An 18,453-nucleotide genomic window follows, 5' to 3' on the forward strand; every position below is an offset into this window, starting at 1 on the left:
AGTTTTATTAGTCTGATAAACTGCAGCATCAAAAAGGATAAGACTGGAGAGTTTTATGTCTGCAAGTGATGATTTCATCTTGTTAGGAAGACGATATTCCAAGAATTTACATGAATCTGAATTGCAACTAATCCAACAGTTAATGCTCAGATGTGTAGAAAATGAGCTTACTTGCTTCTTGTAAAGAGCAGTTGGTCGGACATAATGTCTGAATGTAGCGCAGGAACAAAATACTCAAAGAAACAGAACTCAAAAAACAAGCTAGAAACTTTATTTGTTAAAACAAGTATATAGAGTTGCTGTATTACATCTTTCATCTGGCTAGATTGTGGTTTTATACATTTACCAACAGTGGTTTAGAAAGGCAACTCCCAATGGAAACAATGGCATTCGTATACAATACAAATTAGCAAACATATCAAAATCAGTTTTTACAACTTTTGTAGCAACCAATTCTTTCTATTGGTGTGCCATAGTGCAAACTGTGTTGTTTGTAAGACAGAGTTTAAGCATGATCTCAACATTCATACATCTCGACAGTCCAGTTTCTCTGTCTTTAACACATTTTTCATTTGTAGGCTGCATTCATTGTGCCTTCAGTTCAAGTCCTTCTGTCCACTCATGTGAATTTACAATCAGAATAATTCAAGTGTATCGGGCAGGTCAGGCTGTTTTGTTGGATAGTGAAGATTAAGACCGAGCAGGAACGCTCCTCAGGCGGGTATGTTGCTGCTCGTGTGTGTATGGTAGAGTACATGAAGACGTGCCAAAACCTAAAGTGCTACTTCAACCTGGTGGAACATTTTTATGTCAATAGGATCTCGAGGTGATCAACCACCATGCCACCACCTGCATTTAGGGTTTATTCCCCAATTCTCACAAACTCAAAGCTTGATCCAACAAAGGAAAGATAAATAACCTGCTTAATTTTCCAAATTAATAATGATGCAATGTTTGGCTGGTTCTTTCTAAATGGCAGTAGTAACATGGGAGTGACTCAGGGTTTGCCGTCCAGTCAGTTCTATTTTTTTATCGACTCCTGTGTGTACTAAAACATGTTCTATCAGTGTGAAATATCACACCAAAGTGTCTCAAGCTGGGTTTTTCCAAGCCCTTTCAAAAAGTCCATGAGGATTCCCGGTTTCACTCTGAAAACATAACTCAAAAAATGATTTATCACAAACACATAGCTTAGCAAAAAAGTGTAATAGCTTGTATGTTGGCTACGAGTGGAGTGGAGTAGACGGCGTACGAGTATAATCTGTTGGCATGTGTGTGTATAAATGGATGGCACAGAACAGAGACAGGAAAATAAACAAGTTTTTGGTTAACTTTGATCATTTCTATCTACATTCACTCCAAGGTCCAGCAGGTGTGTGAGTGTGCGTATGTGTGTTTCTCCATCCATATGACTTCAAGCCTCTCTGGCTAAGATTTCACTGAGCTATGCCGGTTGTGAAAAGCGCTGCCCTGTGGGAAGGTCGGGCTGTTTGTGGCTTCTACTCTGGTTCTACTGCACCGTGTTCTGCAGGAAAGCATTGGAACGGGTTGATTGGTTGTGTCATAAAGTCTGAAGCTGGAGGCCGGACCGAGCCACGACCCCTCGGTGCTCCCCTCCCCCTCGCCAGGTTCTCCGTCCCAACTCAAGAGCATCCACAACGGTCCACCACCATGGAAGGGATCTTGCCATAGATGATCTGCTCCTTTCGGTTAAAATAGAGCATGTTGATGGGCGACATCTTGGTGGGGGTGCAGCAGGGGCCTGCGGTCCCTCTGGGGTTAGCCTTGTTCACCAGGTGGGTGTGCGGATACTTCTGTAAGTGCATGTACTCACACTCCCCGGAGCAGTAGTTGGCCTTGTAGCGCTTTGGGGCAATAATCCAGTCCCAGCCAAAGTCTTCAAAGTCCACTGTGAGCGGATAACGGCAGCAGCGGGACTCTGGGGAGTTCTCGTCACAGTCCAGGCCCGAGTCTCTCCTGGCCCGCTTGGGGCCCTCTGAGATCTTCACCTCCATGAACGGTTGCTGCAACAACAGAGTGTGTGTGAACACTTTGGACATAACTGGTTTGCAAATAGAAACGGATGACAGCATTCATTTTACACCTTTTGATCCGGTGCCCTCGACCTTTGGCAGCCGGTTTTCAAACATGGCCCGATAATGTTATGAAACTTTGAGTTGGAAAGAAATAAAATCATCTGACGGTTGGTTAACCACAGCTGTCTAGGTGTTGTAATTGCCTCGGAGCCCAGTGACAGTGTTTGAGCCACATGATGAGTGTTTACCATTGGTAGCAGCAGTGTGTGTGTGTGCAGGCAATTACTCTGATGTGAACAGTCACACAGAATACTTTAAGGAATGTGGGGCAGGTGAACTTTTATGTAATCAAGCAATAAGATTTGAGGTTATTGTGGACCGGGCATTTGTCCAAATGCAGGTGTGCGCCTGCATGGAGTCTGTGTTGATTAACAGCTTTCAAAGTCTTAAGTCTTGATTCTCTCTTCCAGCAGGGAAATTCATGAATGCTTCACCACCTGCTGACTCTGCAAAGCCTCTCCTCTCTGCACTAAAACCTCAGCTCAGAACCCAAAATTAGGACCTGGATTTATAGATGAAGAAAAAAGCTATGAGATTGAAACTTACAGACAATAAACATCCCTGACACTGCATTTAAACTAAAGTTTAGGAAACCCTACAATGTGTGCGCATATTGTCCAGGGGTGTGCCAAAATGCACCTACCCATAAACAAGAAAAGGCATCCAGGAGAGTGCGTTTATTGTAATCTATTGCAATAAGAATCATGTTAATGAGGACAGGAGTCCAGCTATAATGACACGGTCCACTCCTGTAATGATGACGAGATCAGCTGCTAGGCATCACTTACTTTAATAGTACACATAGTACACTATACTAACACTTGATCATAAGGTGTGAATGCAAAATAAAGGTCCAGCTCACCAGTCCGTCCTGTCCAGGCTCTACAGACGTCACGGCCAAGTCGTTTCCCCTGGAATCGAAGGCGTTGATCTCGATGCCCCAGTTGGTCTCGGGCTGCCGCAGCCACACGGCCAGCACTTGCTTGACGTCTATACTCTGCCAAGAGCTGACCCCGGCATTCACGTCGATCTTCAGAGAGCGGATGCGTATGTGTCTGTTCCCGTCTGTGACCGGCATCAGACGGGAGATCTGCAGGAACACAGTGGTCGCCTCGTCCGCCGGCCGCAGATGCACCCAGAGCTGAGCCCGCACGATGCGACTGGCTTGGAACTTTTGAGTAAAAGAGAAAAAGCAGCACTTCGGTAGTCCGTCCACTTGGACGATGGACTCGGCTGCAGAGAGACACACAGAGACAAAAGCTCTGAAGACCATGTGCAAAAACATTCAGACAGAAATAAACTGGTGTACAAAAACATCCCTGACTTGACATGTGAACTAATGTTTAGAAAACCCCTTCAATCTGTGCGTAATAACGCGCGCTTTCTGCCAAAACGCACCTACACAGAAGCAGTTTTAAACATTGGGAATGCTGGTGTACCACATTCCCATTCCCTGTTTCAAACCCTGTTAAAGCTACATGTTGTCAAAGCTACGGAAAGCGTCCCCAGTGCGCTCTGTCCCGTGCGTAAAACCCCATCACGGAGACGTCTAAACGGGTCCTTTTTGCATCATGCAATAAAAAAAAACAAAGCCAAATAAAAACTTACGTTCAGTGGCCATCATCATGATTGTCTCCGTGATGGCATGCTCATCGTCCTCCTCCATAACCAGCTCCTTGTTGTCATCTCCCAGCACGTCGTACTGGTCGAGGAGCTGCTGCAGCGGCGGCGCTTTGGGCAGCAGCTGCTTCACCACATCTCGGCTGATGTTAGGAGCTTCTTTCATTCGCAGTTTGCTCAGAATTTGAGATTTGATCGCGTTTAATCGCATGGTTTTAATCTGCTGGCGGACCTCGCAGGTGGAGGAGCACTGCTCCGGGTCCTCCGGGCTGCTGGCTGAGGGCTGCTGGTGCGTCTCTTGGTCACTCCAAACTACTGGACCCAAAGCAATCAGCAAGCTGAGACACAGCACGGTCTGAGACAAAGGCATTGTCTCTAAGGTGTGCGGTTTGGTTTAAAAAAGATCCCTGGGAGTGTGCTGGACCTGAAGCGCGGTGGCACTGGTTTTGGATTAAAGTCCCACACTGACAGACATCATACTTTAACAGCGCACACCTTTTTATACTCCAACTTTAGCGTCTTTTGTGTCGTCAAAAACTATGATTGGCTGGACAGGCAACAATGAATTTTAACCGACTGACATGAACAGTTTTTTTCGTTGTCAACCCTTACAGGGATGGAGACCGGGAGCATTTGCTGAACGTGTCCACAGATGGACAAACACACTTTTCTTACAGCGATTACGCAATGCGCTCAGAGACCTGTCTGTAACGTTGTGATGAGCCTGATGAAGTTATATCACCACCAAGTAACACAATATCTGCTGCATATCATGAAAAACTGCAAGACCGAACCGTGTGTGGTGTGTGCTTTAGATTACGTGTGTTTAAAAAAGACACAAAAAACAAATCATCTCTTAAATGTGTCAAATTTGCGTTTTAAACTGTGAATTGTCTTTGTTGGCAGGGACATGGATGCGATGGGTCTGCCTGGCTGTACATTCATCTTTAAGGAAACATAATTACAATATTAGTCAAAGTCCTTGTTGAGGTAACGTCTGTTTAGACCAGGCTTCCGTTGGACACGCTGGACAGACACTACGACACCGTCTCCATTCAGGGATCAGAAACCATAATCAGCAGAGAGAAGGAACCCTGGACTCGTTGAAATCCTTGTTGGTGAAACCTGGGTGTAGCACGCGAGAAGATAGTGCCATCGTGTGGCAGGTTGGCATCGTTCACTTCAGAAATGTCATCATCATCATCATCATCACCATCATCATCATCATCATCATCATCATCACCCACCTGGTGACCTGAATCATGGCTTTGAGCTCAAATGAAAAGAAAACTAAGAGGATTGAGGTGAAGACACTTTGGGGCGTTAAATGGAAATGTTCAGATACAGTTTTAATATTTTTATTATTAAGATCACTTCCCTTACATGCAGATCATTTTTCTCACATGTGAGACAAACAACAAACAACATGTTGTCAACAATATGTTTATAAAAGTAAAATAAAAGTTAAATTTAAAATTTTATAATTAAATCTAAATGTTAAATCTAATAATTAAATCTAATAATTAAATCTAAATGTTAAATCTAAATGTTAAATTTAAATATTAAATTCAAATGTTAATCCTAAATGTTGAATCCAAATATTGTTAAAAGTCTTAACAATCTTTAAAGTGACACTTCCATCCTAATTATGCTTTGAAACGAAAGTTTGACTCAGTACATTTTGGCAGGAGTTACACTTTAAGCAAAAGTCTGAAACATTGGTCCAGATGACAATATAAATATAATAGAATGCCTTTGTTGTCATTATACACAAGTGTTGAACCGTTTAACAAGATTTAAGCAGAAATACAGAAAAGTACAGTACTCACCGAAGAAGGCGCAGTGCACCTTTCCCACAATCCTTCCCGGCAATCAAACGTATCACACAAGACAAAGAGAGGAGACACGGGGCGGAGGGAGACACAACAAACACACACCAGCAAGAAGCTCACACACAAGACACACACAAACACACAAACACACAAATAAGAGGCATTGACAGGGAGACCGGCATAAGACAAAGGGACCAACCCCCCAAACACACATACACACACACACATAACTAGAGTTGCTAATTTCTTTGACAATAAGGATTTTACATACAAAACATGTGATGAGCTTGTAAAGTAATGCATTGATATGGAATTAGTTATGCATTGATATAGAATAAGTTATGCATTGGTATAGAATAAGTTATGCATTGGTATAGAATAAGTTATGCATTGGTATAGAATAAGTTATGCATTGGTATAGAATAAGTTATGCATTGATATAGAATAAGTAATGCATTGGTATAGAATAAGTTATGCATTGATATAGAATAAGTAATGCATTGATATAGAATAAGTTATGCATTGGTATAGAATAAGTTATGCATTGGTATAGAATAAGTTATGCATTTATATGGAATAAACTACCAACATTATGTAAAGCAGAGGTAGTTAACCACTGCATGACTCATGCAGGATGTGTTAATGATTCCTGCTGCTCGCCGTTAACGAATGACCAAGTTACTATGACTTCATGTGATTAGTTCACACGTAATAGATCATCAGTCAGGGGATGTTCAATTACTTCACGTCCTGTGGTCCTGGGATAAGGTCCAGGAATTTGGGATGTACATGATAACCTAGGTGGGATTGCAGGGACACAAGCTGATTTGTTCTGGGAGACAGATCCATCCTAACTGGGATGGATAAGCACGTGAGAAGCTGGGACCAGACTAGTTTAAAGATCACCAGACGGATTCTGTATGGAGGATGGAAGAAGGTGGGGCTGCCGTCAATCCAGGAGTGGGCTTGTCAGATGGCTCGGGAGAAATCTCTACTCTAGAAAATGGGGAAAAAAGTCCTACCAGAGCTTTCTGGAGGGCTCCTAAGAAGCTGTGTGTTGGGATTCTGGGCAGAAACATGTATGGATGGGCTTATAGTGATGTAACCTATACATATTCATTTGGTTCATGGTTTATTGCCTATTTTATTACTAGTTTGTTGAAGGGTCTCTTGAATGTTGTGTGTCAGTGTTTCGTGATTTTTGTCTGGGTGGGAGGTGATGACAGAATGGGGGAGTTCATGTTGAGTTCATGTGTTCATGTTGAGTTCATGTGTTCATGTTGAGTTCATGTGTTCATGTTGCGAGTTTTGTATATTGGTAAAAAAAACTAATAAAAAAACAATGAAGGGATGTTAATTCACAGTTACTTCATACATTTATTATGTACGTATGCAACCAAAGTAACGGTAGGCTCCATATTCTCACAAAAATATCAGCGGATTACATTTAAACGTTGCTGCACCAAACCAAGATCATCGAGCAGGTGCCAGTTGACAACTTTGAGGAAACAGACCTGGTTGATTTTTCTATGAAAGAAGGACATTTTGCTGGGAGTGGAGCACAATAATCCAGTAAATCTCAATCTATTTCTATGGTCTGGAGTCTTCTGTGTGATACATGAGCTCTAAGTATCAGGACTGGGTGCATAGTTCCGTTTTCTTGTGTATGTAATGGAGAAAAACTGTGATACAGGATTTCTTTTTCAAAGGTATACTGTATTTCACGCCTATTACCCAGTTTAATACTGCAATTGTATAACTATTGCAATACTTTTGTCAGTGGGCCATGTGTTACCTCCTTCAGCGATAGTGAATTAACAGACAGGTATTTAACCCTTGTGTTGTCTTCCCGTCAAAACTGAACATCAACACTTTTATTGACGATTCTTATCAATGTTTTTAACTTTTTCTTCTCTTTTAAGTTTTTGTCCCTCTTTTTGTCATTTTCAACACTCTGTAAAAAGGAATGGATGTTGATGATAATCACAGACTGGAATGTCAACTTTTACTCAATACTATTTCAAAAACACTTCCATTTGTTTTACAATGCTATAAAATTAGAGACTCCAAAATTAATGAAAGTAGAGATGTGTACTTGGCAAAGAGCGTTGGGTGGAATCAATCATGTTATTTTGGGGAATTACAATTAGGTAGTTTAAAAAGAACATTTTTATAGGAAAACGGGTCAGTTTGAACCGAGGACAGCACGAGGGTTAAAAGAAAAGCTTCTAGTTTACATCTTTAGGTGAAGAATATGAATGATGTCCCCAACACACTGAAGATCAGTGTGGTCATGTTTCCCATGCAGCGTTAGTGAGAGTGGCCGCCAGATGGCAGTGTTGGCCCGGCCCAGCCCGGCCCGGCCCGGCCCAGCCGCTGTGAGCGCGCAGTGGTCGGACTCGCTCTCCACCGGGGCACGGCTGCAGATCGGGAGTTGCCGTGGACCATCAGCAGGGTGAGGACCGTCCAGACCCCTGATCTCCGCTCGGCTGAGGAGCTCCACTCGCCGGTAACCGGCCTGAAGGTTAACCCTCCGTCTGGTGCGCCAGGCTGGGATTCTCCCCCCTCTCAGAGATTATTTTGACATGTGGAGCGGAGCGCTTCATCCAGCCAGCAGCAGAAACTTGCCAGATCATCCAGTGTCTTCACACGTTTCACCAAATTGACAACGCGTCAAGTTGAAATCGCATAGACGCTGTTGGAGGATCCGGAGAGGAGGCAGGAGAACCGGGGCCACAGCACATCATGTCCGGATTGATTTCCACGTGAACGACCTTGGATCATATCTTCTATCCCCGGATTATTTTTGGTTGGAATGGAGAAAACCCTGAGGACGCACTCTGTTAAAAGTATGTATAGCTCACATGGGATCACATGTTTACAGAGGTTTGAACTCAGTGTGCACTGTCTGTGGGGTTCAGATAAATCAGGCTTAATCCCAGTCCCATGCTAGAAGATGCTCTGACATTAACATTAGGTTTAGTCTGCTTTTTTAAATGAACGTCTCCCCCTATTTATGCTCATTAACATAATCTCAGAAAGTCTTGTGGAGAGACCACCAAAGGTTGTTTTCCTGCCAGCTCTGCTGAAATCCTCCACGGCCTGCGTGTTGTGTAGACGTGCAGACAGCATGCAGCTTTGTGAATGAAGCCCATGGTTGCTGTGCACCGAGGCCTGTGTAGTCCTAGAACGGGAGCTGTCACTGTGAATCAGGCTGCGAGGCTCGGGCTAGTGGAACAGATGGGACACACAGGCTTAGACCACAACAGACGTCTGTGGCATGCAATACAAAACAGACCGGGGGATTGAGTCAGAAAACACTAGAGGTAGAGGAGATGGCAGGTGAAGTAGCAACACGTTTGATGTGCATTAGAGCAGAGCATGTTGAAAAATGACCCTGCAGGGGTGAGCCCCCAGAGGCCTTGACCCCAGAGGCCTTGACCCCAGAGGCCTTGACCCCAGAGAACTTGACCCCAGAGAACTTGACCCCAGAGGCCTTGACCCCAGAGGCCTTGACCCCAGAGAACTTGACCCCAGAGGCCTTGACCCCAGAGGCCTTGACCCCGAGCCAGACGCAGTAGCCTGGGGGACACAGTTTACCACAGACGTCCAATCTCCGGTCATTTAGGACTGCAACTAACAATTGTTTTTGTTGTCGATTAATCAGTCGATTATTTACTCGATTAATTGATTAGATTTTTGGTTTATACAATGGTGAAAAATGTGGATCAGTGTTTTCCAGAGCCCAAGACGACGTCCTCAGATATTCAGTTTACTGTCCCTGAGTTCTGAGTTTAAATCAGAATTCTAACTTTAATCTCAGAACACAAACACATTTTTTGAGAATCAAGAGACGTTTTACACAAATCCAATAAGGGATTATCAAAACAGTTGGTCATTCATTTAATAGTTGACAACTACTTGATTAATCTACTCTTGTTCCCCTCTCTCTCTCTGCAGTTAAGAAAGGGAGTGCTAGCAGACCGACACAGGGATGGGCCTCCTAGCCCGTTGCCCCCCCATTGCCCTCTAAGTCACCACCCTCTGCTGCGTAATACTGATCGTCACACATGCTGCCACTCAGACATGGATGAGAGCGGGAGTGGATGACAGGAGCACCAAGGTGACGCAGCAGAGAGAGAGGCGAAGGGGATGGGATGGACTGAGCGCTCACTTCCAGAATCAAAATGAAAATATGGATGGGTGAGTTCCAAATCTAACCAAAGACTCTTGGCACCTTACTGGCACCGCACATCCCCCATCCTTAAGTCAATCAATGCTACATCCTCCAGAGTATGGGGTGCGTCAAATCCAAGAGGAGTGACTCTACAGCCCAAAATGCAAACTTCACAGAGAAGACTGAAGGAAAAGCAAAGGGGGAGAAGGCCTACCTGGTTCACTCGGACATGGACTCGTCGGAGAGCTCCCCCTCGGTCAACCCAGTGCTGCAGGAGTACGCCCAGAGGCTGTCAAAGGAGATCGTGGCCCGGGCCGTGCAGCAGTGGGTGGAGGTAGACCGGCGCTACATCGACATCCCTTACATTGAATGTGACGTGCCGTGACACGGGACGGGATGTCCCAGTGGGCAGGCCGGGACGAGCCAAGACTGCTTTGACTTCGATACTGGAGGTTCTACATGTGATTAAACGTGTCCGATAGTCTCAAACACCTTCATTCAGAATGAGCTCTCAAGCATTTCTCTGCTGTGAGCAGGAATATGAATGAGCTACCAGTAATTCAGTTTTGACCTACTTTTGGATTGACCCTAAAAACCCTCCTCCACAGCGACCAAAGCACTCTGGTCCACGTGTCCTGTGATTATCTGACTCAGAGCCAGAGCCTGGAGTGTCTTCACTTGGTGATCATCTTTCTCAGACCTTATTCGTCCCCCTCTCCCAGGATGTGTTGGCTCTCTGGGGCTGGACTTATAACGCAAAGCAAGAAATCCTATCAGATATTGCTTGGAATTTTAATGCCAGTGAAGGTCTAACCTGACCATCGATGCTGTCCCAGGGCCAAGATTCCCTCCTCTCGCGGAGGAAGTTATTAATAGATCCCTTCATTTGGTGAAGACTCAAACTTTCAAAAAAACAAAAACACTGGTGTCATCAGGTCAGAAACACACCCAGCTGTCCGGCTCCTTCTGGTCTCACAAAAAGCTCTGCGGGCTGCCGTTCTCCCTTAATGGCCTCCCTGGAGGTCCTGTGGCTGGGCTGCAGAGAGGAGCATCTTCCTTCAGCTCGGCCTCTCCCACTGCCATTAGGCGGCCTCGACCGCAGCCCTCCTTCCAGCCGGCATCGCCTCAAAATGAGTCCAGGAAATGATGAGTTTCCCGCACTCAAGGATATTCTGTGTACACAGTTTGGGAGCTTTGACATCCGGACCCAGATCACTGGGGACCTGGCATCTCAGCCACAAAGAAACCAGGGAAAGGATTGACAGAATTTAAAAAAAATGATTTGGTTTGTCGACAGATCTGGAGTTAAAAAAACAAAACAAAACCCATGGTTTTAGCTGAAATGTTGTAGGCCTAGCTTCTTTTTTGTCAACATTGTGTTATTGTACGAAGCCTAACTGACAAATACTGCCATCTGCCCTAAAGAGGACTACAGCACAAATATGCAAACCTCTATCAAAGTCTAACTAGGACTTCTCAAAGAGCCCCTATTATTTTCGTCTTTTAGTGTGCTATATAGTTTATCTCAATTAGTGATGTTGAAAGCCAGCCCAGTTTTTCCATATGTGGTGTCTGAGCTCTTCTAGATCCTTAACGTTCCACTTTCGGATCGCTCCGGTGCCGCTTTGAATTCAGATCAGATCACACTCTTTTCAGACGGATATCAGGTACCTTCCTCTATCTTTGTGTTGGCGTTCTAACCTTTGATGGATTTCTGAGGACTATGGTTACCTGGTCCTCAGGTCTCTGCAGGGTAAATCCAGACAGCTAGTTAGACTATCTGTCCAATCTGAGTTTTCTGTTGCACGACTTAAACCACTTTTGAACGTAGACGTTCCACCAAAACAAGTTCCTTTGTAATGTGGACAAAGTTCTGGCAAAGCGATACGATGCCTGAGGACGCACAGCCCGCCCTGCAGCTTGTCTGAATTAAGTTGACCAATCACAACAGAGTGGGCCAGCTGACCAATCAGAGCAGACTGGGCTTTACAGGAAGGCGGGCCAAGAGCTCAGACCGAGCGTTTCAGGCGGAGGAGCTGAAGCAACAGGCAGTACGAGAGTCATGTTTCAGGAGAACAGTAGGGGCTCTTTAAAATAGTGTGGCGCTGCTCTATAATCGAGGGCAACAATACAAACTAATACAGTAGATATATTTGGAAAAGAGGTTCACAACCTCCAAAGTCCTTAATGGATGTTACTATGAGCCCAACACTTTTTTCTTCTTATATCCAAGGGGACATTGTATAGGTCTTTGTCCCCTGGACAGGGAGGGAGTGGAGCTGCAGATTGGTGCACAGGTACTCTAAATGATGTCGATGGGATTTGCCCAAAATTCAAGTCACATTGCTAGCAACTGAAAAGCATTGAGGACACTTAAACTGCCAAGTAACTATTTGCAGTAATAAAAGCGTTGAATAGTGCTGTATTAATGGCCATAATAATAAAACTAACAGTAACCGTTTACCTTCAACATCAGCTGATAAGCCATATCAAACACTGGCAGGGTGTGGTTCTCTGCACTTGCCTTCTCCCAGATCTTAGCACTAACACTGTTTCAGTAATGACAGAAAACTGGCCGTGTTATGTCACATTGTGTTGGGAAGTCTAACCAATACAGATGTTTCAGTGCTGTCTGAAACTGGGCCCACTTTAGTGAAGGGCAGCGTCATTCAAAAACACCTTAGTTGGGGTGAGCCGCTGGGTGATGATTGATCAAATGTCAGCTGATAGAGGTTTTTTCCCCCAAAGGAACACAATGTGTGCTATAAAACACACACATCACTCTGGAAGGCAGCACCTAAAATACAACTTGTTCTAATCTGTGTGGACAGAATAATCTGTTGGAGTCGTCCCAAACATGTTTTGAACGCACTAAAGATTAGAGATAACACTGTTCTCCACACGCCATATTCCTAATCCTGAAATCGGATGCCATTTGTTTTGCGTCAGATAAAATGATAAAGGCTAATGTCCCTTTTGTGCTGAACACAGTTTCAAAAACCAAAACCCAAAGGTCTGTTTCAGAAGCACAAGAAAGAGCTGATGGCAGTGTGAGGACAGAGGGATTCAAGGGATTAAAGATGCACATTTCTTTACAGTTGACATGCTGGAGGAGGCCCAGTCATGTTATTGTCATGTTGCCTTTAAAGACGAGAATACGGGCACTAAACCAGGTCATGGGGATCTATTTCTTCAGGCAATACATTAAAGATGTTGCCATAATGTTGATGTCAGGCTTCACTGTGCATTTTAAGTGTGATGTCATCAAATCAGTTTCATTTCTATGTTCTTTTTTTTATTTTTTTTTATTTTTTTAACAAATTGTGGGATCACCTTTGTTTACAAATTCACAAGAGGTTCAGTTTGTGTAACTCTGGCAAAGATATGTCTCGTGGTTGCCTAAAAGAAAAGCAGAGACTTGGATTTTGCTTCTTCAGACAGCCGTGAAGGGGCTGAATCTGTACCACGAGGAGTTAAAAGTCTGAGCCAGTGTAAACGCCTGTCTTTATTCAAACATTGTGTCTTTCTGGTGATGCTTTTAACACTGACTGAAGGGCTGCCAGTGCTTCCTTTGGGAAACCGTCATTTGTAGTTTTTATAGGGCACCCATTATAAATGATTAAATGGCAGCAGGTGTGTGGACAGCGGTGGAGAGGATGCTCCATTGGCCCCCAGCCCTTTATGCAGGATGTATTCATCTTGAGAAGGATAGGTTCCCCGAGGCGAAGGGCCGCAGATTAAATTAGGGCTGCCACTAACGATGCATTTCATCATCAATTAACCGGTCAATTGAAAAATGCCGTGGTCTATTTCTATAGCTTGTTTTGCTCAACCATTTTCTGACATTTACAGACAAAACTGTTTGACAATTTAAAAAAAGGAAGAAAAATCAGTTCAAAACCCAAAGATGTTCAGTTTACTATCACATATGGCAAAGAAATGCATCCTGACATTTATTGTGTGTCATTTCTATTTGATAATTGACTAAAACAATTAATGGATGGTCACGTAAAGTTGCAGATTAATTCTTTGCCACTCGATTAATCATTGGACCTCGTTTAAATGAGTTGCTTATTGGTTCTTAGGCAGCCAGAGCAATAGTAACAACTGAACCTACTAGTCCTTCCTCCACTACTAATGTTGAGCGGTTGGGCAAAGTAAAGCATTTAAATGATATGTTTAATTTTTATGTTTTAGAAAAATGTATAACTATGCCTTTAAATGCTCAACAATCTGCCCGGGATTCAAAGCTGCGCGGTTAGCCTGAAACCGTATCAGCTGATCCCATAATGCCTCATCTATGCTAGGTTAATATTAGCAAAAGTGATTACAGGGTTTGGACTCCTGTACCCACAATGCCTCTGATGTGTCAGTGACCCGTAGACCAAACAGCAGTCAGAAAGGAGGAGCTGAAGCAGAACCAAGATGACTTGACTTGACTATAAAGACCATGACCTACCTGCTAACAAATACAGTGAGTTTAAATGGCCTCTGGGAAGCAGCTGTTAGATGACTCATGTGATCTGGCCTGTGAATATATCATCATCAATAACTTGATATGTGGGACTTTTGGTGCATATTCCTGCAGTACTCTGTTCATTTAACTTGCAAACAGTACATACAGTATGTGTAAAAACTGATGATGCCAATAAATCAGATTTATGCCTTCTATCATTAGTGAAAGGTTTCATCATTTTCTAAATCAGTACTGCAGCAGAACCTAACACACAGGTGTATGAGTGGCACATACAGTACGCCCTCAAAAGGGTTTATTATTTAAACTACCTGTCAAACAGGAGGTGGTCAGCTGCATCCTGTGAGAGTGAACACACAGCAGGTTAAAAGTGCAGCTGCATAGAGAACAAACAAAAGGATTTACGGGTGACTGCTGGCCAGCGCTTGTTTGAAGAGCAAATGGTAGCTATAAAGCATGAGGGTTTATATCAGAGAACAACCCGGACTGTGTTCTCGGCGTTTATGGCCTACAGGATGTGGAGGTCATCCTGTCGGATACCCGACATCTCCACGAAGTAATTCAGTTCAGACACTCAACAGACAACTGTTCATGCACCAAAGAATCTTGCCTGAAAAGGGGGTTCAACAAGTGGCAACAGAACTAAAACCTGACCTCCTGCACTAAATACCTGGCGCTCCACTCTGCGGTCAAACAGTCGTTTCGTCTTTTTCTGAGACACACGCCATTTTTGTTTAGTCATTTACCCAGCCTCACAAAGTCTTCACCTGGAGCCATTCACATACCTAATCAAGTTCTACTTGATTGAACTCCGAGGTCCAGTCTACAACCACTGATCACGCACGACCGCCAAGGGACCACGAATAGTGTGGGCAATAACCAGCTCATTGGGACTGAACCCTGCACTTTCCTTAACAACTTCCGTAGCTGCTAACGGGAGTCACGGGAAATCCACCTCCCAATCCGCCTTTAACTCCTAAAACTATTACTTACTTATAAATGCTGATGAAAGCACTCCCGTACCCCCTGATTCTCTGGATGGATTGTTGTGCTGGATGCAGGGCGGCTGAGTCTTCACGAAGCACTGCTGATAAATATGACACACAATATAAGAGGCTAATGTTGAAAGGAGATGTGTGTTATTGAGCAGGTAGCAGGTAGATAAGATTAAAACAACCTGCTTCTGGCTGTGGTCTCTAATGACCTTTTGTTCAAACTATTTATCCATTAACGTTACTTTAAGCATGTTTGTAGTGTTCACGCCAGGGGTTAGTTGTCTTTTTTTTAAAAATATATTCTTTTAATTCATAATTTATATTGTTTCTACTCTCCAATCTTTCCACGTAACCCCTAAAGTACAAGTACCCCTGGTTGGGAACCACTGTTTTAGACAATTGTACCAGTCATTAAAATATGCAGCACTTCCTGTCAACACTAAAGCGTAAAAAGCTTTATCAGCTTAGTGCTGATGATAACAAACTGTGACACAGACACTTTATAAGCAGGTCATAAAACATCCTGTCTTCCATAAATGTAGTTCCTTAAAAGATAAGCCATTTCTTACCTCAGCAAGAACACACAACATTTATGTTACATTACCAACTGTTTATTGCCCTCTGTTCCAGCATGGATGTCTAATCTGACTGGTTGTCTCATAAATAGTGCAGCTATTCATAATAAATGTTAAGCATGTGACGTGTACCTACTAAAAACAGGGATTTGTCCATCAGATAGGTTAAATGCAGTATAACATGCAAGCGATGTAACAGTCATGTAAATGGATTCAGAACCAATATCGATATACTGATCGATATAAATCTGCCTTGTCCTGGGAGTGTTCGGATATGTCAAAGAATCCCCTTTTTCATCCATGTTACATCTGAAAAACCACAAATACCACTGAGAGGAAAAACACTGGAAAAAGACAAAACAAGTGACCACACTGCGGAAATACAGATGATAGCGATCCATGTCACATCGACAAACTCCCACAGGAAATGCAATAAAGCACTCAGTGGTGGGATCAGTTTCTCCTCCCATGTCCTCATGTTAATGCGGCACATTCCTTGCATTTGCAGCAGAAGAGAGTCGTTGCTTATGTAAAAAATGAATTATAAAAAAAACACTCCACTTCCACCCCGCACTCTACTATTTTAGATCCCAGTCAAACCTGTTCTTCAGCTGCCTGGATTTTCCTTTAAATGTTACCACAGTAAATGAACAGACTGTTTTTCATCCTCAGGAGTACAGTCCTCACACATGACTGCCCATAAAGGGATGCGGGGGCGGGAGGCCAAGGCTTAGTAGTGTGTGTTTGAAGGTGGGAAGCGTCAGAAAGTCAGGTCTTTGTCTCCCAGGGAGGAGAAGCACTGCTCCACAGCCTGCTCAGACACCTCCTCCAGCGTCGACGGGTTCCACTTGGGACTCTGGTCCCTGTCAACCAGCACTAGAAACATGAAGAAAATCACGACACAGGAAGGGGAATCAGATTATGTGACTAACATGATGTCAAGCAAAGAAAACTAGTATTCATTTGATCCTTGAATACAATCTAGAATCACTATTACCAGTTTTATTCTCTGTGCTTTAGGCGCATAGCTCTCTGTGCAATCCATAAACATCATGCTACATCATTGAAATTCACATCCACCCTGTTCCACTTTTTGTTGACTTACCGGCTCGTACACCCTCGTAAAAGTCACAGCCCCTCTGCAAAACAACGGAAACAACAATCCCATGAGAAAATCATTTTAGATTTGAAGCTAACATCTCAAGATAGCTAAAGTCAAACAACAACTGTTGCAGATGATTAAGTTATGTAATACTGACATTTTAGCTTTAAGGATGTTAAAGAATGCAATGGGATCCTCAATTTGCAGAATAATTAACTAATCGTCTAGTCTTGCATAGCATACAGCGCTGTATGGTCTGGCAGCACCACTTATCATTTCGGTATACGGGAAAAAACGCTCAGGCCTGTCTGTATTTCTTTAATCCAATCCCAATTGTCTTGGGTGATGGTGTCTTTGCAAAATAGACGAGATAGCGGAAGAGAATTCAGTCCGAAAAAGACCACCAATGGCCGGCTTTATAACAGTCTACATCCGCAATCAGACATGTAGTCCTCCTTTTCCTTTCCAATTAGTATTACTACTAGTATGAAAATCCAGCTGCATGTTGATACCGTGTCTGCAGGTTTAAGCTCCAGTTGGAGTAAACCTGTTGGTTCTCACCATGCAGGCCTGGCTCAGCCGATACTCCATTACCAACACGTCCTGCAGGCTCAGAGTTGCACCCGCCTTCAGCTGCTTGTAGGTGATTTTCAGGGACATGGGAGACATCCTGGACAGTGTCTGGAAGACAAGACAACAGGGAACTCTTCTGTGTAAGAGGCTTCAAACAGAGAGGTGGGACCGTACTGCTTAATTAGTGTTTAGCTAAGGAAACAAATTATCAAATAATAAACTGGTCACAAAACAAACAAGAAATGTGTAATTAAGCGCAAAGACAGCTATGAATGTTTAATGTGCCTGGCGGGACAATGAGTCAGTGGTGTAGTAGTAACTGAGGAAGCTGGTTCATAATAAATATTTGAAGCCTTTTGTTACACCCAGCAGAATGAACGCAGCCAGACTGCAAAGATTTATTAAGCCTTGAAACAGTTCTTCAATATGAACATATTTCAGATGTTACAAATCAAATAATAAACCGATAACAGCTGACTAGTGGTTCAGTATTATCAATCCTGGAGTAATCAGGAGAAATGACAATGAAGAGAGGGATGGCGTAGACAAGGAAGAGGGGGGGGGGTTTAATCTGGGTCATGTGTTTATATTACATATGGTTATACGCCTTTCTTCCCAGGTCTGATCTCATTGGACCATCTGAGTGGAAATGACCTGAAAAACTGAATCAGAGATATGAGTCACATACGTAAATAGTCAGATTCATGAAGCCATGGTGGTCTGCTTAATCAAGATCAAGATCAAGATAACTTTATTGTCCCCTGAGGGAAATTTGTCTTGGGCATCAGTACTACATTATGCTGCTGTAAAGCATAATGTTAGAGCGGATCACTGAAATCTTTTGGGAGATTTCAGTGATCCGGTCCGGCCATCAAGACAAAAGACTAACCCCATTAAGTCCTTTAACCGAGGTAACCACTAATTACTAACATATCCTGTTAATGCTAAATAATGCCCTGGCTTCATCCCGGCACTGTGAGTGGGATTTATCTGATGGGGGGGGGGGGGG

The 18,453-nt window shown here is 43.5% G+C and overlaps 3 protein-coding genes across 3 annotated transcripts in view; 1 reads left to right on the plus strand and 2 right to left on the minus strand.

Moving 5' to 3' along the window:
• Positions 1-249: 249 nt before the first annotated feature.
• mstnb (myostatin b) lies at positions 250-4,384 on the minus strand. The gene is made up of 3 exons (XM_034885726.1): positions 3,705-4,384; positions 2,959-3,329; positions 250-2,024 (listed from the first exon to the last, which is right to left on the minus strand). The coding sequence occupies exons 1-3, from the start codon at positions 4,084-4,086 to the stop codon at positions 1,644-1,646; spliced, it is 1,134 nt and encodes a 377-aa protein (XP_034741617.1). The 5' UTR covers positions 4,087-4,384; the 3' UTR covers positions 250-1,643.
• A 5,144-nt stretch (positions 4,385-9,528) lies between these two features.
• Positions 9,529-10,631, plus strand: LOC117952821 (small membrane A-kinase anchor protein-like). Its single transcript, XM_034885380.1, has one exon. The coding sequence runs from the start codon at positions 9,844-9,846 to the stop codon at positions 10,108-10,110; it is 267 nt and encodes an 88-aa protein (XP_034741271.1). The 5' UTR covers positions 9,529-9,843; the 3' UTR covers positions 10,111-10,631.
• Positions 10,632-15,786: 5,155 nt separating this feature from the next.
• Positions 15,787-18,453, minus strand: part of hibch (3-hydroxyisobutyryl-CoA hydrolase) — a 21,711-nt gene continuing 19,044 nt past the window's right edge. Inside the window, exons 13-15 of the mRNA XM_034885381.1 lie at positions 17,433-17,552; positions 16,875-16,908; positions 15,787-16,645 (exon numbers count right to left, since the gene is read on the minus strand). Of these exons, the coding sequence (XP_034741272.1) occupies positions 16,530-16,645; positions 16,875-16,908; positions 17,433-17,552 (270 nt within the window). The 3' untranslated portion in view covers positions 15,787-16,529. The remainder of the gene's footprint in view (positions 16,646-16,874; positions 16,909-17,432; positions 17,553-18,453) is intronic.

This window comes from Etheostoma cragini, chromosome 11 (assembly GCF_013103735.1).
Source record: "Etheostoma cragini isolate CJK2018 chromosome 11, CSU_Ecrag_1.0, whole genome shotgun sequence".
In the NCBI taxonomy this organism is placed as follows: domain Eukaryota; kingdom Metazoa; phylum Chordata; class Actinopteri; order Perciformes; family Percidae; genus Etheostoma; species Etheostoma cragini.